General features: G+C 49.1%; 3 protein-coding genes across 3 annotated transcripts; all 3 read left to right on the forward strand.

Annotated features, from left to right (window-relative positions):
• The first annotated feature begins 3,587 nt into the window (after positions 1-3,587).
• Positions 3,588-4,178, forward strand: LOC139999978 (olfactory receptor 14C36-like). The gene has a single exon (XM_072029655.1). The coding sequence runs from the start codon at positions 3,588-3,590 to the stop codon at positions 4,176-4,178; it is 591 nt and encodes a 196-aa protein (XP_071885756.1).
• Positions 4,179-9,450: 5,272 nt separating this feature from the next.
• Positions 9,451-10,383, forward strand: LOC139999979 (olfactory receptor 14C36-like). The gene has a single exon (XM_072029657.1). It carries the CDS (start codon positions 9,616-9,618, stop codon positions 10,381-10,383), a length of 768 nt encoding a protein of 255 aa, XP_071885758.1. The 5' UTR covers positions 9,451-9,615.
• Positions 10,384-19,453: 9,070 nt separating this feature from the next.
• Positions 19,454-20,389, forward strand: LOC139999980 (olfactory receptor 14C36-like). Its single transcript, XM_072029658.1, has one exon. It carries the CDS (start codon positions 19,454-19,456, stop codon positions 20,387-20,389), a length of 936 nt encoding a protein of 311 aa, XP_071885759.1.
• Positions 20,390-20,668: the final 279 nt, after the last annotated feature.

The following is a 20,668-nucleotide window of genomic DNA, read 5'->3' on the forward strand; positions in this document are numbered from 1 at the left end:
CTGCCAAGGATGAAAAAAGCTTTAATAAATAAGAAGACATACCTCAGATAAAGTTCTTACATTTCTCACATAACTGCCCTGAAAACCCTTTCAGTCGGGTATTTACCAGGTCCCTTTCATATGCTCTTCTTGATGCTGCCTGAGGGTGTCCCTGGGAGCAAGGGACCCTGCTCTGGGCAAGGAGTCAGTCCTGCCCCACAACCAGAGGTAAAGAGGAAGATGGGGTATTCTCAGATTCAATCAGCTGATAATAAAGAGCTTTTCAATTTTGTTGCTCCCAACTCACCTAGCTGTGGAGCAGGGCTGCGGGAATTTATTTTTGTATTTTCTGTCTAACTGCCTACCCGACCCTGTTTTCTAAGGCATAAATAAATCCTGGGCATTTCAAATGAAAATTTGTGTATCCTCAGACAAAGGAGTCCCTTCAGAGTTTCATTTAGAGACAATTTTGAGCCATGCTTAGGCTCATTTGGCCTGTGCTGGCATTTATTGAGCTACAGAAGTATTGCACTGGTAGGTTCATGGAGACATGGAGTCACAGATTATCCCAGGTTGGAAGGGGCCCACAAGGATATTCAAATCCAACCGATATAGAGTATTCTAATACTACGGAATAGAGTAGCCAACAGAGGTGAGACAGGTACTCTGATATAACGACAACCATCAGAAAGCTGATCCCAGTTAGATGACTGCTATGGAGAGGTCAGGAGTAGCCTGGCCAGGAGAGATGTCAGATAGGGGTACGGGAAGAAGAAGTGAAGAGGAGCTTGGAAGCTTACCTTTGTAGAGGTAAGATGGTTCATGCAATGTTGATGCTGCTCTAACACTGACTTCAGACATTCTTGTAGGGCCTGTAAACTATTTTCAAAAATAACAATAATCCTTAAACCTAAACATTAGTGCAACTTCCTGACAGGAATCCACTATTGTAAAACAGAACTCAAAATACCACCTGAAGAAAAACTCAGCCCATAGCCCCCTTTTCTTCCCTTTACTCTCTTGCTCACACTAATCCCTGCCCTTATCACTAACATTAAAATGCTCTGTTTATCCCTAGTCTTCTCACCAGACTTAAACAGAACCCTAAACCTTAATGCTCGCCCATACTGTAACCAGAAACATGACACCACAAACAGAACACAAAATCTTCCAACATAAACTTTGCTTAATCTCTAACACAGAATGGTAAAATCTACTCCCTACGATACAAGAGAGAGGTGAGTTCTGCCTCAGGATCTCCTGCCCCAGCAGGAGGAATGTGACTGTGGCAGTGACTGTGAGGTCACTTCTGTCTCTTCACTTGATAGGGCAGCAGCAGGAACATGTCACAGAAAGGGACTGTGAGGTAGCTTGTGTCTGGAGGTGGCAGGTCAGCCTTGACTTCTCCCTGTCAGCCTTTTTTTTGGGCTGACATCTGGCAGTGGCCCTGCTAGGCCAGCAGAAGACACCTGCTTGGCATGCTGACTGGGGGATCCCCTCTGCCTCCAGACCCAGGAGGACCCAGGCAGAAAGAAGGCCCCAACTTGGGTTGTCCTGTCCCTTCTGCTTGAGTCCATGACTGCACAGCAGCAGGCACAAGGCTTGGCTGTGTCTCCACAAGAAGCTGCAAGGCCAGCAGCAGGCCCCTGGCTTGGAAGCTGCTGCTGAGGTGACTTTTGTCTGGTTAACTGAGAGGCCGCAAGGAGCCTGCTGGGTTGGGATGCCTACTTCAGGAGTGGTTTCCACTACAAGAATGCCATACGAGCAGTTGTGCCTTATCACCAGGAACCAGGCCAGCTTCCTACAGAGCTGACTTATGAGATATTTGGGTCCATGGCTATGGCTATTGTCTCTGCCACTAAAGCTTTTGAGGAGACAGATAATCATTAAAACACCAGATCCTAATTGGCTTCTCATGGGCTTATCAGCAAAGCCACCAGAGTGGTGATTATAATACCTTGGGATAGGCCTCTGCTGCTGAGCTGGGCCGGGCTCCTGGGACATGAGAAAACACATTTGAGAAAGTCCCATGAAGCAGAGAGACAGCTGTTCCCAGGAGCAACTCCTCTGCACAACGCAGCAGGAAAGAGACACAGAGGCACAGACACAGAGAGAAGAAAAGGAGAGAGGGGCTGAAGGCAGTTGGCAGCGGGAGGATGCTGAGAGCTGCCTGCAGGAGAAACCTGCACAGCCCTTGACAAGGTAAGGGTCTGGCTGCAGGGCCATGCAGCTGCAGGTCCTGGAAGGGTCTCCTGCTGGGTCTTGTTTCTGGGAGGGCAGTGGGCAATGCAGTAGGCTTTGAGAGTCCTGCTGGGTTGCAGTGCGAGGTGAGGAAGTCTGGCAGAAGCCCCTTGGATTGTCATAACCTAGCTACCCCTGGTCAGATAAGACAGGGGTGGCTAGAACACTGCAGGAGTGCAGCTAGGATATTGGCACGCAAAAGCTTGCAGATATCCAGCTCTGTCTGTGGGGCATCCTCCTGGGCTGCAGGCTTCCCTCCAGCAGGCTGCAGCTCTCTCGTGGCTTCCTTGTGTTATCCAGGTGCCCCAAGGAGAAGACACCTCCTTGCTAAGGCCATGTCCGTGCTTCTGGATGGCTGTCTGTGGGCAGCTGGTTTGAGGCTTCTGCACTCCTATCTAGGAGGCAAGAGCTGAGATCCTGATCACACACCTGAAGATAAGGTGAGGATTCCGTCCATCTGCCTTTTGAGTCGGGCTTCTCTGCTCTCAGCTGTCTCCAGTTTCTTCTCGTGCCCAAGCTCACTGCTAGGCATATCTGCTCTGCTCAGTCTTCACCAAGGGACAGTCCTTTTGCCTCCCGGCATCCGCAGGATTTCACCAGGAGCACACATATCAAGTCACAGAGTTCAACCATCCAATAATTCACCTAAGCGTTACAGGGGCAAGCAAATAACATTAAAGCAAGTAAAACACTGCAGCTCTGCTCTGCATTCAGATGAGTTGTTTGCAAGAAAACTCTGCAAACTCATTGACCTGACAAGTGGACTGAACTTGAGTTTCCCCAACGTTCCTGATTCCCTCCTGCAGCAGGTAGGACTCCTCTGCAGCCCACAGCAGCCCCTGCACCCAGTGCCACTGTCAGCCAGCACCAGCCACAACTCAAGCAGGAGAGCTGCAGAAAGGTTCTGCTGCAAAGAGAAAGGCTCTGTTTGGGGGTTCTCTAAGACTTGTAATAGGTTTTCCTCATCCAAATCAGTTCTAACTTTGCTATTATTTTTTCTCCCAAACAGAGAATGTCAGAAAATGCCCAACATCAGCTCTGTGAGCGAGTTCCTGCTGCTGGCATTCGCAGACACGCGCGAGCTGCAGCTCCTGCACTTCGCGCTCTTCCTGGGCATCTACCTGGCTGCCCTCCTGGACAATGGCCTCATCCTCAGCGCCGTAGCCTGCCACCACCGCCTCCACACCCCCATGTACTTCTTCCTGCTCAACCTCGCCCTCCTCGACCTGGGCTGCATCTCCACCACTCTGCCCAAAGCCATGGCCAATGCCCTCTGGGACACCAGGGCCATCTCCTATCAAGGATGTGTTGCACAGGTCTTCCTTTTAATTTTTCTGATTGGAGCAGAGTATTCCCTTCTCACTGTCATGGCCTATGACCGCTACGTTGCCATCTGCAAGCCCCTGCACTACGGGAGCCTCCTGGGCAGCAGAGCTTGTGCCCAGATGGCAGCAGCTGCCTGGGGCAGTGGCTTTCTCAATGCTGTCCTGCACACGGCCAACACATTTTCCCTGCCCCTCTGCCAAGGCAATGTTTTGGACCAGTTCTTCTGTGAAATCCCCCACATCCTCAAGCTCTCCTGCTCAGATGCCTACCTCAGGGAAATTTTGTCTCTTGTGTTTAGTGTTATTTTAGGCTTTGGTTCTTTTGTTTTCATTGTGTTGTCCTATGTGCAGATCTTCAGGGCAGTGCTGAGGATGCCCTCTGAGCAGAGCAAGCACAAAGCCTTTTCCACGTGCCTCCCTCACCTGGCCGTGGTCTCCCTGATGGTTAGCACTGGCATGTTTGCCTACCTGAAGCCCCCCTCTGTCTTCTCCCCAACCGTCGACCTGGTGGTGGCATTTCTGTACTCAGTGGTACCTCCAGCACTGAACCCCCTCATCTACAGCATGAGAAACAAGGACCTAAAGTATGGAGTGAAGAGACTGTTCCTATACATGCTTCTTAAGCATCAATAATTTATTTATAATATATAATGATAATTATTTGAAATTATTGTTATTCATGGATGTTAGGAAGAACTTCTTTACTGAAAGGGTTGTTAGACATTGGAACAGGCTGCCCAGGGAAGTGGTGGAGTCACCATGCATGGAAGTCTGCAAAAGACGTTTAGATGTAGAGCTTAGGGATATGGTTTAGTGGGGACTGTTAGTGTTAAGTCAGAGGTTGGACTCGATGATCTTGAGGTCTCTTCCAACCTAGAAATTCTGTGATTCTGTGATTCTGTGATGTCATTTTATTTTTATCATTATTTCACTAATATCATTCTTAGCATCCTGCCTGTTAATTAATTTATTTACTTTTACCAAATCATCTAATCTACCCATAGTACTAGTCCTCCAGTGTAAATAAAAACAATAAAGAAGCCATCAGAAAGTCATTGGTGTCAGTATCCCTCTCTTTTGATCTCCTCTGGAGGGGCTCAGGGCCAAGAGCCAAGCTGCCACACGCAGGAGCAACCCCGGTGGCCCTCGGGGCTGCCCCTCACTGCCCGCTGGGCTCTGCCTCTCTGCTGCCTTCGGGTCGGGGTTGCTGCTTCCCTGGAGCCATGGCCATGGCCAGCAGCAGGATGTGGTCTTGTAGGGATTGTAATGTTAGCATAACATAAATTATGTGGTATAAGGGGTGGATATATGTCCTGGTTTCAGTTAGGACAGAGGTAATTTTCTTCCTAGTAGCTGGTAGAATGCTGTGTTTTGGCTTAGGAACAGAAGAGTGCTGATAACACAGTGATGTTTAATTCTTGCAGAGCAGTGCTTACACCAAGCCAAGGCCGTCACAGCTTCTCACTCTGTCCTGCCAACGGGCAGGCTGGGGGTGTAGTGGGAGCTGGGAGGGGACAGACCCAGGACAACTGACCCAAAGTGGCCAAAGGGGTATTCCATACCTTCTGACGTCATGCTAAACAAGGGCCACCTACAGATCCTCATGCGGATCGTCACAACCTCTGAGCTTGGTGTCATCTGCAGATTTACTGAGGGTACGCTCAATCCCCTCATCTAGGTCATCAATAAAGACATGAAACAAGATAGGTCGCAGTACCGACCCCAGGGGGACACCACTTGTAACAAGATGCCAGCTGGACTAACCAAAAATCTTGGTTAGAATCTCTGAGGAGAGACATTATGGGCTGCAGAAGGACAATGGTAGCAGTGTCACAGATAATCATAGAAACATGGGATCATAGAGTCATAGAGTGGTTTGGGTTGGAAGGGATCTTAAAGATCCTCTTATTCCAACCATCCTCCTGCTAGACCTGCTTGCTCAAAACTCATTTCAACCTCTCCTTGAACACTTCCAGGGATGGGACATTCACAGCTTTTCCAGGAAACCTGTTCCAGTGCCTCGCCATCCTCAGAGGAAAGAATTTCTTCCATATATCTAATTTAAACCTGCCCTCTTCTAGTTTGAAGTCATTACTCCTTGTCCTATCACTCCACTCCTAGACAAAGACTGTTTCCCCAGCTTTCCTGTAAGTCCTCTCTAAGCACTGGAAGGTTGCTCTAAGGTTTCTCCGCTGCTGAGTAGTACCAGTTCTCTCAGCGTGCCTTCATAGCAGAAGTGCTCCAGCCCCTTGATCACCTTTGTGGCCCTCCTCTGGACCTCTTCAAATAATTCCATGTACTCGAACTGCCGTGTTAAACCACAAAAGTCTTTTTGGCACACGGTGTGGGGCACAAAGGGTTGAGTTAAGTACAGATCTTACCACAGAGTGCTAAAGTTAAATTGTTATAAGCATTAGACCAGTTTAATAGTTGCTGATCACAAGGTCGACATTTTGGATCTCAGGTCTGTTGGGCTTTCATTCAGAAATGAGTTGTATAGCACATTACTTACTGCCTGTGTTCCCATTGTGCTGTTTATCATTTTTGGGGCTGGTTTAAAGATATTTTGCTATGTTGTGTAACACTACCTTATGAGTCTATAAAATTACTGGTCATGTGACAAATCTGTTCTTTGTACTGAGCATTGCCATCACATCCATTCCTCAGGAACCATTACTCAGTAACTTAAGAATTACACGCTTGACCTTTTTGCTTTAAGGAGCCAATATAGGAGAGGAAAAGGGAGGGACACCTCCACTTCTTCACCTCCCCCTTCTCCTCCAGGCTAATTACACTACCTCTACAAAGCTTAGAATATCCATGGGATGGTCCTATTGTTATGTCTCCTGAATGTGTTTCAACTGTTGTTTAAGGATAAACAACTCGTGAAGAACGCCCTTCAGAGACCTGCCCCAAGGCCGGAAAGTGAGGAGTAGCAGGGAGTATGAGAGGATCTGGACAGGCACCTAGAGCAGTGGGTACCTCCAGTGCTTTGGAACTTCTCTTCTGAGCATGTGCAGAATCCTTAAAAACTGCAGAAGTGCTTGAAAAGGAGGGGTTATCACCTTGGCAATGTTATAAGTTGGACCACACAATTTACTGGTCTATTGAAATTATTTTATTCATCAAGTAAGCAGACACAAGCAAAACAGCGCTGGGCGGCTGGGGAGTCTCCGCTCCACCATGGCACGCAACTTCCCCTTTCCAGTGTTGCTGTTTTACAGCATTGAAGTTCCGGCTTGTCGAGACTTGTTGACTTGTCAAGACCTGTTGACTTGTCGAGACCTGTCGCCTTGTCGACTTGTCGAGACTTGTTCTGAGGCTGCGCAGTCTGTTGATGGGGTTCGTTATTCTTCCTCCGGTGATCATGCATTGTGCTTGTGTTCAGGTGGGGGCAAAACAAGATGTCTTGCAGTGGATGGGTAGTATCCTACAGAATCTTTGTTTTAACAAGGATGTTTACCCAACCCCCCTTCACCATTTGTCCCCATGTTACAATGCCGTGAGTTGTGAAACCTTATCTCCTCAGTAGATTCTTTAAATTCTCAAGGACAACGAACAAACCCCTACTAATTTATCACAGGCACAAGGCTTGGCTGTGTCTAGTCAAGAAGCTACAAGGCCAGCAGCAGGGCCCTGGCTTGGAAGGTGCTTCTGAGGTGACTTGCGTCTGGTTGGCTGAGAGGCCGCAAGGAGCCTGCTGGGTTGGGATGCCTACTTCAGGAGTGGTTTCCACCCTGATGGAGCTTTCTTTGGTAGTAGGAAAGAGCAGGAGAAAAAAAAAAAAAAAAAAAGATACAAACCACCCTAAAAGGTGGGCACTGGCCATGAGGAGGAAGAAATGTCCAGGGGAACAACTGGTCTTGCTGCTAGAGACTGAGGTAAAGAAGGCATTAAGTACCTCAGCATTTACCTCATCTCTTGGCACCAGGTTTCCCCCCACATCCAATAATTTATGATGATTCTTAATCCTCTTTAAAGTATTTCTATAAGCAGTGTTTATCGTCTTTGACATGAATGGATTGATTAAGCTCCAGCTGGGCTTTGGCCCTTCTAACTTGGTCCTGCACAGCGCCATATCATTTAGGACACAGCTCCAAAGAAACTGACAGCATGCAAGAGAATGAAAAACAGAGAAAGTAGAATCTGGCAGCCTTTCACGCATTACCATTCTGTGACTGTGTTGCAGTTCCATTCAACTGGTTACTCCTGTATTATCCAAACGCTGGTTTAGTGGAGGACTAGCTAGTGTTAGGTCAGAGGTTGGACTTGATGATCTTGAGGTCTCTTCCAACTTAGACAATTCTGTGTGGTTCTGTGTGTGATTCTGTTTCCCCTGTACCTCCCAATGCTGCTGTCTTGTCAGAGACAGCACAATCACATGAAGGCTGAACTGTCTGGCTTCAGATAGGAACAGCTGACAGAACGGTGCATCAGTGTGGTGGGAGCTTGAGAAACTACAGGATTTTGTCTAAAGAAACCTCTAGACATTTACAAGGAGAAGAGCCCAGTCCTGAATGAGAGGGAGAGTAACCCCACACATCAGAGCAGACTGGGACACTGTTGAGTACAGAGGACAAGGAGGTTCTGGGCACCACGAGGGATGCCATAAAAGCAGTGATGCCTGCTCAGCAGGAACCAGGCCAACTTCCTACAAAGCTGCCTTCTGAGGAGCATGGCCACCAAGAAGATCTGAGTTACCATACTCAGCTCTGATCCGGTATGACACCACAAGGACAAGTGTCTACAACTAACCAGTAAAGAGGCACAGGTCTGGGATTCTCTAGGCCATCCTGGTTTGGAGAGGAGCAAGGGCTATGGCAAGTCCCAGCAGGACCCAGGTCTTTGGGTCTATGGCTATGGCTGTTGTCTCTGTCACTGAGGCCTATGAGGAGACAGCTGATCATTGAAGAACCAGGGCCTCATTGCCCCCTCGCCCCCACCCATGAACCAGGCAGGGGTCGTACCATTCTCCTGCACTTGGCCATGCACATCCCCATCTCCTACTGCCCCACAAAGAGCCCTGAGCAATGTGTGAAGGAAAGGATCTCCCTTCCTAGAGACCAGGGGTCAAGGCCTGGCACTTGTGCTTGGTGACACACATCCAGTTTTCCTACACCTCAGTGTCACCTTCACATTGCCTTTGTCTCCTTGTCCTCACTGCCTCCAGGGTTCTGCTCTAACGAGCTCCAAGGGAGGCTGGTGCTGGCCCTCAGGGGGACACTGCAGGAAACTTGCCTCTGACTTGCACTTCTGGAGAGATGTCTTCAATTGTCTCTGAGTGCCTGAGGTTTGTGGGCTCATCAGCAAAGCCCCCAGAGGGGTGATTGCAGTGCCTTGGGCTGGTGCTGTGCTGCTGAGCTGGGCCAGGCTCGTGAGACAGAGGAAACACATTTCAGAAAGTCCCATGAAGCAGAGAGAGAGCTGTGCCCAGGAGCAGCTCCTCTGCACAGCGCAGCAGGGCTGAGGGCTCTGACCATAGCTGGCATGGGGAGAGGAGAGATGGAGAGAGGGCTTGGAGGCATAAGGGAGTGGGAGGATGCTGAGAGCTGCCTGAAGGAGAAATGTGCACAGCCCTTGACAAGGTAAGTGTGAAAGTGAATATTCTGTCCATCTGCACTTCTACTGCAGCTTCTGTGCTCCCAGCTGTCTCAATTTTCTTCTCAGAGAAATCCCTGACCATGTTCAACATGCTAACCATTACAGGGGTAACTACTAGATAACAAAAGAAAACTCTACCTTGCTCAAGCAAGAAAGAAACCTGGAGGAAGGTCCTCTTCAAAAAGAGAGGGTAAGGCTAGGGCATGTTTTAAGACTTGCAATGGCTTTTCCTGAGAGAAGTCTGTTATAACGTTTCTCTGCCATCTCATCTTCAGCAGACAACTGTGTCCAGAGTCAGCAAATACCCAACGTCAGCTCTGTGAGCGAGTTCCTCCTGCTGGCATTTGCAGACAGGCGCGAGCTGCAGCTCCTGCACTTCGCGCTCTTCCTGGCCATCTACCTGGCTGCCCTCCTGGGCAACGGCCTCATCCTCAGCGCCGTAGCCTGCCACCACCACCTCCACACCCCCATGTACTTCTTCCTCCTCAACCTCGTCCTCCTCGACCTGGGCTGCATCTCCACCACTCTGCCCAAAGCCATGGCCAATGCCCTCTGGGACACCAGGGCCATCTCCTATCAAGGATGTGCTGCACAGGTCTTTTTCTTTCTCTTCTTTATAGCAGCAGAATATTCTATTCTCACTGTCATGGCCTATGACCGCTACATTGCCATCTGCAAGCCCCTGCACTACGGGAGCCTCCTGGGCAGCAGAGCTTGTGCCCAGATGGCAGCAGCTGCCTGGGGCAGTGGCTTTCTCAATGCTGTCCTGCACACCACCAACACATTTTCCCTGCCCCTCTGCCAAGGCAATGCTGTGAACCAGTTCTTCTGTGAAGTCCCCCATATTCTCAAGCTCTCCTGCTCAGATTCCTACCTCAGAGAAGATGGGGCAGTTCTGTTTAGTATTTTTTTAGCATTTGGTTGTTTTGTTTTCGTTGTGGTGTCCTATGTGCAGATCTTCAGAGCTGTGCTGAGGATGCCCTCCTCTCAGGGCCGGCACAAAGCCTTTTCCACGTGCCTCCCTCACCTGGCTGTGCTTTCCCTGATGGTCAGCACTGCCATGTTTGCCTATCTGAAGCCTCCCTCCATCTCCTCACCATCCCTGGACCTGGTGGTCACACTTCTCTACTCAGTGGTTCCTCCAGTAATGAACCCCCTCATGTACAGCATGAGGAACCAGGAGGTCAAGGATGCAGTCAGGAAACTGTTTCCATACATGCTTCTTAAGCATCCATGACGTGTTCAGAAGATGTATTCTTAATAATATGCAAATGTTTTGATTCATATAATATCATGTCATTTTATCATTACTAGTGTTATCATAAGTTTGTCATTAATAGTAATCCTAACAGAAATCGAAGGGTATTTGGGAAAATCACAGAATCACACAGAATTTCTAGGTTGGAAGAGACCTCAAGATCATCGAGTCCAACCTCTGTCCCATCACTAACATTCCCCACTAAACCATATCCCTAAGCTCTACATCTAAACGTCTTTTAAAGACTTCCAGGGATGGTGACTCCACCACCTCCCTGGGCAGCCTGTTCCAGTGTCTAACAACCGTTTCGGTAAAGAAGTTCTTCCTAACATCTAACCTAAAACTCCCCTGGCACAACTTAAGCCCATTCCCCCTCATCCTGTCACCAGGCACGTGGGAGAACAGGCCAACCCCCACCACACTACAGCCTCCTTTAAGGTATCTGTAGAGAGTGATAAGGTCGCCCCTGAGCCTCCTCTTCTCCAGCCTGTAGCTCTGCTTGGGGTTATTGCGCCCCAGGTGCAGGACCCGGCACTTGGCCTTGTTGAACTTCATGCAGTTGACCTCAGCCCATCGGTGCAGCCTATCCAGATCAGACCCTCCTGTGCTGCAGCTCTGGCTGCAGAGGAGGCAGCTCATGCTCAGTGCAGGTGATCTGTGCTCACCTCAAGCCAGCAGAGACCTCTGAAAGACAGGGCACTGGGCACTGGATGGTTTGCAGCTCCTACAGATCAGCTAGGATAAAACCTGAGAGGACCATAATGATGATGTTGATGTAGTCTGTGGGCTGAGGTGTGGGAAGGGACTTCACTAAGTTCATTGATGAAATATTGATCCCTCACTGCAATGCTCTAGCAGTCTCAGCCTGCAGTAGAAACCTGACCACCTATTACCATGAAACCAGCCTCCACTCTACCGCAGGAATCTGCAAGCACAGGCTACAGAAAAAATCTTGCCTTTCAGGTAGCCCCTGCCTTGGTCTTCCTCTTGAATTATACAATCATAAAAAGCCATTCTCTAAAGCGTTTTCTACTCCTTTCTGGAGAAAGAGAGACCAACCCTGACAGATGCTATCAGCCATGTGATGTGCCAGCTGTAGAAGACCCCTCTGGCAACCCCACCTGCATTGCCCTGCTGCCAGAGCCTCATGGTGTCAGGAGCCTGCAGATGTGTCCTGCCACACGCTGCCCTCTGTTGTTGCGCTCCTCAGTGCCTCCAAGCCGTCTCTCCTTCTCTCCTCTCTGTGTGCCAGCTGCGGTCAGAGCCCCCAGCCCTGCTGCGCTGTGCAGAGGAGCTGCTCCTGGGCACAGCTGTCTCTCTGCAGCTCTTTCCAGGAGCTCCCCTTGTGCCCAGGAGCCCGGCCCAGCTCAGCAACACAGCACCCGACCATGGCATCGCTTGCTCTGTGCCCTTGGTCTCCCTGGAGGTGTCCCCAAGGCCTCAGGGCTGACAGCTCCCCAGGGCAGCAGGGTCTCTGCTGGGGTGTGGTGTTCAAAGCAGACTGAACTGATCACCGACTGGCCTTCTCTGAACACAGGGGAGATGGCTTTTAGAAATGTTATTTGCACTGTTAGAGTATGGTTGTCAAACATGATGTGCAGCTCAGCACCACACAGCTGTTGCCTCACATTAATCCCCCCCCCCTCCCCCCCCCCCGTCCCAAATGCTTATGTGTTGAGATAAGGGCAGTTTAAATGACTGAAGGGGAAGAGTAATAATAATAATAGCAATTATTGTTATTACTATTATTGTTAAGTAGAAAGCAAGCTATGCACAGTGCAATTGCTCATTACTGACGTCCAGCCTGTCCCCAACTGGTAGAACATTGCGTTAACCATCTGCACTTGCTCTTCTTTGACCTTCAACCACTGCATAAATGGAAGGGTTCTCCCAGGGACTGGGAAAGGTAGACAGCTCTTTAACATCCTCTCTCTCCAAGGCAGCTATCCCAAAACCCCAGCTGTACCCTTTTGGGTCTTGGAAGTACCCTCTCATGAGGAAGTCTATGTCAAGGTTTCATAGATCAACATTCTTCTCCCTCCTTTCTTTTCTGGGCAGTAGTTCTCTTCCATTCTCAGGAGCCTGATTTTCACACCCTCTGTTTTCTCCTGCATGTAGAGGCAACGGATCCTGGCACAGGTTGGTGCTCTGGCCTAGCAAGAGCAGACCTGGGGAGTCTGGTCTAGTCCCCAAAGTAGAGCTGGGGCCTGTCCCAGGGTCTGGAGTGGCTGCAGGACATGTCAGAGGTGTTGGAGTAGCTGCAGGGCCTGTCCCAGGGCTTGGAGTGGCACTGACTGAGGCTCTCTTTGGAATTCCCTTTGGAATTGCCAAGGTGATAACCCCTCCTTTTCAAGCACTTCTGCAGTTTTTAAGGATTCTGCATGTGCTCAGGGGGGAAGTTCCAAAGCACTGGAGGTGCCCACTGCTCTAGGTTCCTGCCCAGATCCTCCCATGCTCCCTGCTACTCCTAACTCTCCGGCCTTGGGGCAGGTCTCTGGAGGGCATTCTTCAAGAGTTGTTTATCCTTAAACAAAAGTTGAACCACATTCAGGAGACATCACAATAGGACCATGCCAGTGATGTTCTCAGCTTTGTAGAGGTAGTGTAATTAGCCTGGAGGAGAAGGGGGAGGTGAAGAAGTGGAGAAGTGTACATCCCTTTTCCTCTCCTAGATTGGCTCCTTAAAGCAAAAAGGCCAAGAGTGTAATTCTTAATACTTTCTGAGTAATGGTTCCTGAGGAATGGACGTGATGGCAATGCTCAGTACAAAGAACAGATTTGTCACATGACCAATAATTTTATAGACTCATAAGGTAGTGTTACACAACATAGCAAAATATCTTTAAACCAGCCCCAAAAATGATAAACAGCACAATGGGAACACAGGCAGTAAGTAATGTGCTATACAACACATTTCTGAATGAAAGCCCAACAGACCTGAGATCCAAAATGTCGACCTTGTGATCAGCAACTATTAAACTGGTCTAATGCTTATAACAATTTAACTTTAGCACTCTGTGGTAAGATCTGTACTTAACTCAACCCTTTGTGCCCCACACCGTGTGCCAAAAAGACTTCTGTGGTTTAGCGTGTCAGTTCAACTACATGGAATTATTTGAAGAGGTCCAGAGGAGGGCCACAAAGGCGATCAAGGGGCTGGAGCACTTCTGCTATGAAGGTGTGCTGAGAGAACTGGTACTACTTAGCACTGGAGAAACCATAGAGCAACCATCCAGTACTTAGAGAGGACCTCCAGGAAAGCTGGGGAGGCAGTCTTTGTCTGGGAGTGTAGTGAAGGGACAAGGAGTAATTACTTTAAACTAAAAGAGGGCAGGTTTAAATTAGATATATTGAAGAAATTCTTTCCTCTGAGGATGGTGAGGCATTGGAACAGGTTTCCTGGAAAAGCTGTGAACGTCCCATTCCTGGAGGTGTTCAAGTGCAGGCTGGAATGAGCTTTGAGCAACCAGGTCTAGTAGGAGGATGGTTGGAATAAGAGGATCTTTAAGACCCTTCCAACCCAAACCATTCTATGATTCTATGATCGCACGTTTCTATGATTATCTATGACACTGCTACCATTGTCCTTGTGAAGCCCATAATGTCTCTCCTCAGAGATTTTAACCAAGATTTTTGGTTAGTCCAGCAGGCATCCTGTTACAAGTGGTGTCCCCCTGGGGTCGGTACTGCGACCTATCTTGTTTAATGTCTTTATTTATGACCTAGATGACGGGATTGAGTGTACCCTTACTAAGTTTGCAGATGACACAAAGTTCAGAGGAAGTGTTAATCTGCCTGAGGATCTGTAGGTGGCCCTTCAGAGGGATCTAGATAGGCTGGATCGCTGAGCTAAGGTGAATGGGATGAGGTTCAACAAGGCCAAGTGCAGGGTCCTGCACTTTGGCCACAATAACTCCATGCAACGCTATGGGCTTGGGGCACAGTGACTAAAGAATTGTGAAGAGGAAAAGGACTTGGGAGTGTTGATGGATGCTTGGCTGAACATGAGCCAGCCGTGTGCCCAGGTGGCCAAGAAGGCCAAGGGCATCCTGGCCTGTATTAGAAATAGTGCAGCCAGCAGGAGCAGGGAGGTGATCATTCTCCTGTACTCAGCTCTGGTGAGGCCACACCTCGAGCACTGTGTTCAGTTTTGGGCCCCTCATTACAAGAAGGACATCGAGATCCTGGAACATGTCCAGAGAAGGGCAACCAAACTGTTGAGGGTTCTGGAGCACAGGTCTTATGAGGAGTGGCTGAGGGAACTGGGATTTTTTAGTGTGCAGAAGAGGAGGCTCAGGGGAGACTTTATTGCACTCTACAACTTCCTGAAGAGAGGTTGATGTAAGGCGGGGGTTGGCCTCTTCTCTCAGATAACTAATGATAGGACTCAAGGAAATGGGCACAAGTTGTGCCTGGGGATGTTTAGATCAGGTATCACAAAAATCTTTTTCTCTCAAAGAGTAGTCGGGAACTGGAATGGTCTGCTCAGGGAGGTGGTGGACTCACTGACCATCACAGTGTTCAAGAAGCACCAGGACAAGGTGCTAGGAGATCTGGCTCAGTAGCTTAGTGAGTAGTATTAGTGATAGGACGGTTGGACTAAATGGTCTTGTAGGTCCTTTCCAACTTTGTGTTTTTATGATTTCTATGATTCTATCATAGGACAAGGGGAATGTTTTTAAACTTCAAAAGGGTAGATTTAGATTTGATAGTCAGATGAAATTCTTGACTTGGAGGTGAGGCACTGGAACTGGTGCTGTGGGTCCAGAGTTCACCCAGAGGGAGTTTGGATCAGTCCATGCCCTTGTGTTTGAAGGAACAGCTGGTGAGAGTGGAGAGGCAGCAGTGAAATCATGGGAATATCAGAGTGAGAGCAAGGTGGGGAAGAGAAGTGGTTTTCTGCAGACTTCAAAAAAGTGTGGGACAGCACAGGAAAACATGCAGAGGAGAAGGCAGAGGACTCACCATCCTTGGAAGTCTTTAAAAGACGTTTAGATGTAGAGCTTAGGGATATGGTTTAGTGGGGACTGTTAGTGTTAGGTCAGAGGTTGGACTCGATGATCTTGAGGTCTCTTCCAACCTAGAAATTCTGTGATTCTGTGACTCTGACAAGAATGGAAGGCTGCAGCAGCACTGACAACTTTGTCCCCTTAGCCATGGGTTGTGAGGAGACGTGTTATACTCATGGCATTGGGACCATGTATTCTACTTTATCCCTGTGCAAACACTGGAAGGTGTCATATCATTGTCTTTCACATGATATCATGGGCATCGCACATGACTCCAGAACCTCTGATATAATGACAACCATCATAAAGCTGATCCCAGTTAGATGACTGATATGGGGAGGTCAGGAGCAGCCTGGCCACGAGAGATGTCAGATTTGGGGGAGGGAAGAGGAAGGGAAGAGGAGCTCAGAAGCTTACCTTTGTAGAGGTAAGAGGGTTCATGTAATGTGATGCTGCTGTAAAACTGATTGCAAACAGTCGTGTAAGGCCTGTAAACTATTTTCAACAGCATCCCTCAACCTAAACATAAGTGCAACATCCTGACAGGAATCCACTATTGTAAAGCAGAACTCAAAATATCACCTAAAGCAAAGTTCAGAGCATAGCCCCTTTTTCATACATTTCCTCTCTTGCTCACCCTAATCCTCACCCTTAACACTAACATTAAATGCTCTATTTATCCCTAGACTTCTTCACAAACCTAAACAAAAGCCTAAGCCATAATGCTTGCCCATACCCTAACCAGAGACCTGACACCACAAACAGAACACCAAACCTTCCAACTAAAACATTGTTTGCTGTCTAAAACAGAAAGGTGAGCCCCAGTCCATAGAGCACAGGAGAGAGGTGAGCTCTGCCTCAGTATTTCGTGGCCCAGCAGGAGCAATGTGACTGCGGCAGGGACTGTGATGTCACTTCTGTCTCTGCACTTGATAGGGCAGCAGCAGGAATGTGTCACGCAAAGGGACTGTGAGGTCACTTGTGTCTGGAGGTGGCAGGTCAGCCTTGACTTCTCCCTGGGATCTGCACTTTTGGGCTGACATCTGGCAGTGGCCCTGCTAGGCCAGCAGAAGGCACCTGCTTGGCATGCTGACTGGTGGATCCCCTCTGCCTCCAGAGCCAGGAGGACCCAGGCAGAAAGAAGGCCCCAACATGGGTTGTCCTGTCCCTTCTGCTTGAGTCCATGACTGCACAGCAGCAGGCACAAGGCTTGGCTGTGTCTAGCCAAGAAGCTGCAAGGCCAGCAGCAGGCCCGTGGCTTGGAAGCTGCTGCTGAGGTGACTTGTGTCTGGTTGGCTGAGAGGCCACAAGGAGCCTGCTGTGTTGGGATGCCTACTTCAGGAGTGGTTTCCTACCAGATGGAACTTCCTTTGGTAGTAGGAAAGAGCAGGAGAGAAGAACTTGCCACAAAGTGCACCCTGAAAGGTTGGCACTGGTTACAAGGAAGAAGAAATATCCAGAGGAACAACTGGTCTTGCTGCTAGAGTCTGAGGCAAAGAAGGCATTAAGTACCTCAGCCTTTACCTTATCTCTAGATCATTACCAGATTTCCCCCATGTCCAATGAAGGATGATGATTCTCCTTAATCCTCGTTTATTTAAAGTATTTCTATAAGCAGTCTTTATTGTCTTTGACAGTAAAAGACAGATGGAGCTCCAGATGGGCTTTGGCCCTTTGACCTGCACAGCCCCATAACATTCAGGACACAGCCCCAGACAAACTGACAGCATGCATGAGAAGGAAGCACAGGAAAAGTAGAATCTGACAGCCTTCCACCCACTGTTTTTCTGTGACTCTGTGTTGCAGTTCCATTCAACTGGTTACTCCTGTATTATCCAAATGTTCCCACAGCTTGTAATGCTGCTGTCTTGTCAGAGATAGCACAGTCACACAAAGGTTGAACCATCTGCCTGCAGACGTGAATGGCTGACAGAAAGGAGCATGAGTGTGGGGGAATGTTGAGAAACTGCAGGATTTTGCCTAAAGTAACTTCTTGATGTTTACAAGGAGAAGAGCCCAGTCCTGAACCAGAGGAAGAGGAACCCCACACATCAGGGCAGACTGGGACCCTGCTGAGTGAGCAGTAGCGAGATGGAGGAAGGCCTGGACACCACGAGAGATGCCATACGAGCAGTGGTGACTGCTCACGAGGAACCAGGTCAGCTTCCTACAGAGCTGCCTTCTGGGGAGCATGGCCACCAAGAAGATGTGAGGTATCAGACTCAGCTCAGATCCCTTGAGACACCGCACGAACAAGTGCCAACAACTAGCCAGTAAAGAGGTGCAGGTCTGGGAGTCACTAGGATATCCTCATTATCATTGCTCAGAGGAGTAATGATAATGGCAAGACTGAAAATCCCAACAGGACCCAGGCCTCTGTGTTCACGGCTATGGCTGTTGTCTCTGCCACTGAGGCCAAAGAGGAGACAGCTGATCGTTAAAGCATCAGGGCCTCATTGCCTCTTCGTCCCCACCCATGAAGCAGGCAGGGGTCGTACCATTCTCCTGCACTTGGCAATGCACATCCCCATCTTCTACTGCCCCACAAAGAGCCCTGAGCAAGGTGTGAAGGGAAAGGATCTCCTGTGCCAGGGGCTGGAGGTCAAGGCCTGGCCCTTGTGCTTGGTGACACACATCCAGTTTGTCTACACACCAGTGTCACCTTCACATTGCCTTTGTCTCCTTGTCCTCACTGCCTCCAGGGTTCTGCTCTAATGAGCTCCAAGGGAGGCTGTGTCAGTGCTGTCCCTCAGGGGAACACTGCAGGAAACTTGCCTCTGACATGGACTTCTGGAGAGATGTCTTCAATTGTCTCTGAGTGCCTGAGGTTCGTGGTCTCATCAGCCAAGCCCCCGGAGGGGTGATTGCAGTGCCTTGGGCTGGTGCTGTGCTGCTGAGATGGGCCTGGCACATGGGACAGAGAAAACACTTTTGAAAAAGTGCCATGAAGCAGAGAGACAGCTGTGCCCAGGAGCAGCTCCTCTGCACAGCGCAGCAGGAAAGAGACACAGAGGCAGACACAGAGAGACGAAAAGGAGAGAGGGCTTGGAGGCAGTTGGCAGTGGGAGGATGCTGAGAGCTGCCTGCAGGAGAAATGTGCACAGCCCTTGACAAGGTAAGGGTCTGGCTGCAGGGCCATGCAGCTGCAGCTCCTGCAAGGGTCTCCTGCTGGGTCTTGTTTCTGGGAGGGCAGTGGGCAATGCAGTAGGCTTTGAGAATCCTGCTGGGTTGCCCTGCGAGGTGAGAAAGTCTGGCAGAAGCTCCTTGGAGTTTCATAACCTAGCTACCCCATGTCAGATAAGACAGCGGTGGCCAAGCCTCCTCCAGACCCTGCAGGGGGTGCAGCTGGGATATGGGACACTCCAGCTTTCAGATATCCAGCTCTGTCCGTGGGGCATCCTCCTGGGCTGCAGTCTGCTCTCCAGCAGGATGCAGCTCTCTTGTGGCATCCTTGTGTTATCCAGGTGCTCCAAGGAAAAGACACCTCCATCCTAACATCATTCCATGCTGCTGGATGGCTGTCTGTGGGAAGCTGCAATGAGGTGCAATAAGGACAATGACCTCTGCACCTCTGGCTAGACAACCCACAGACAAGGTGAGGTTTCTGTCCAGCTGCACTTGGACTGCGGCTTCTTTACTCTCATCTTTCTCCAATTCCATCTCAGGGAAACACCTAAGGGGGGTGGTCCTGCAACTCACAGAAGGCTGACACAGGGCAGCTGAGAAGAGCAGTGTTCAGCAGTTACATCTGAAGCTCTGTTCTGCATTGAGATGCATTGTTTGAAACAGCACTGCAAATTCCAGTGTCCTGATCGGTGAACTGAACTAGAGTTTCCCCCATGTTCCTGCTTCCACATGATGAACAGCAGGAAGGAGTCGTCTGCAAGCTCAAGTAAGGAAGGTGTGGAAAGGTTCTCTGGCAAAGAGAGGCTCAGGCTGCGGGTTGGTCCAAAACTTGCAATAGGTTTTCCTCAGAGAAGTCTCTTCTAAATTTGTTTTGCCTTCTCTCTTCAACAGACAACTATGTCCAATGTAAGCAAATGCCTAACATCAGCTCTGTGAGCGAGTTCCTCCTGCTGGCATTTGCAGACAGGCGCGAGCTGCAGCTCCTGCACTTCGCGCTCTTCCTGGCCATCTACCTGGCTGCCGTCCTTGGCAACGGCCTCATCCTCACCGCCGTAGCCTGCGACCACCGCCTCCACACCCCCATGTACTTCTTCCTCCTCAACCTCGCCCTCCTCGACGTGGGCTGCATCTCTACCACTCTGCCCAAAGCCATGGCCAATGCCCTCTGGGACACCAGGGCCATCTCCTATCAAGGATGTGCTGCACAGGTCTTTTTCTTTCTCTTCTTTATAGCAGCAGAATATTCTATTCTCACTGTCATGGCCTATGACCGCTACATTGCCATCTGCAAGCCCCTGCACTACGGGAGCCTCCTGGGCAGCAGAGCTTGTGCCCAGATGGCAGCAGCTGCCTGGGGCAGTGGCTTTCTCAATGCTGTCCTGCACACCACCAACACATTTTCCCTGCCCCTCTGCCAAGGCAATGCTGTGAACCAGTTCTTCTGTGAAGTCCCCCATATTCTCAAGCTCTCCTGCTCAGATTCCTACCTCAGAGAAGATGGGGCAGTTCTGTTTAGTATTTTTTTAGCATTTGGTTGTTTTGTTTTCGTTGTGGTGTCCTATGTGCAGATCTTCAGGGCAGTGCTGAGGATGCCCTCCTCTCAGGGCCGGCACAAAGCCTTTTCCACGTGCCTCCCTCACCTGGCTGTGGTCTCCATGTTTGTCAGCACTGGCATATTTTCCTACCTGAAGCCCCCCTCCATTTCCTCGCCATCCTTGGACCTGGTGGTTGCACTTCTGTACTCGCTGCTGCCTCCAGCACTGAACCCCCTCATCTACAGCATGAGGAACCAAGAGGTGAAGGATGCAGTGAGGAAACTTCTTCAATACATGTTTCCTGATCATCAGTGATGTGTTCAGAAGATGTATTTCTGATAATATGCAATTTTGATTCATATTATATCATATCATTTTTATCATTACTAGTGCTATCAAAACATTTTAATTAACAATAATCCTAACAGAAATGAAATGTTATTTGGGAAAATGATACGATATTTTTAAAATTATTTTTCTCTGTTAGAACTGTAAAAATAATTTATTTTGTTTTTAATAATGTAATTCTTACCATTCTAAATGTTACATTTTGTGTTTGCTTTGACCATATCTTCTAACATACATAGAGAACCA

The sequence above is a fragment of the Anas platyrhynchos genome, chromosome 31 (genome assembly GCF_047663525.1).
Source record: "Anas platyrhynchos isolate ZD024472 breed Pekin duck chromosome 31, IASCAAS_PekinDuck_T2T, whole genome shotgun sequence".
Classification (NCBI taxonomy): domain Eukaryota; kingdom Metazoa; phylum Chordata; class Aves; order Anseriformes; family Anatidae; genus Anas; species Anas platyrhynchos.

Bases quoted from the DNA above. Each gene is read 5' to 3' on its own strand.
- LOC139999978 (XM_072029655.1), top strand. From the start codon at position 3,588: ATGGCCTATGACCGCTACGTTGCCATCTGCAAGCCCCTGCACTACGGG.
- LOC139999979 (XM_072029657.1), top strand. From the start codon at position 9,616: ATGTACTTCTTCCTCCTCAACCTCGTCCTCCTCGACCTGGGCTGCATC.
- LOC139999980 (XM_072029658.1), top strand. From the start codon at position 19,454: ATGCCTAACATCAGCTCTGTGAGCGAGTTCCTCCTGCTGGCATTTGCA.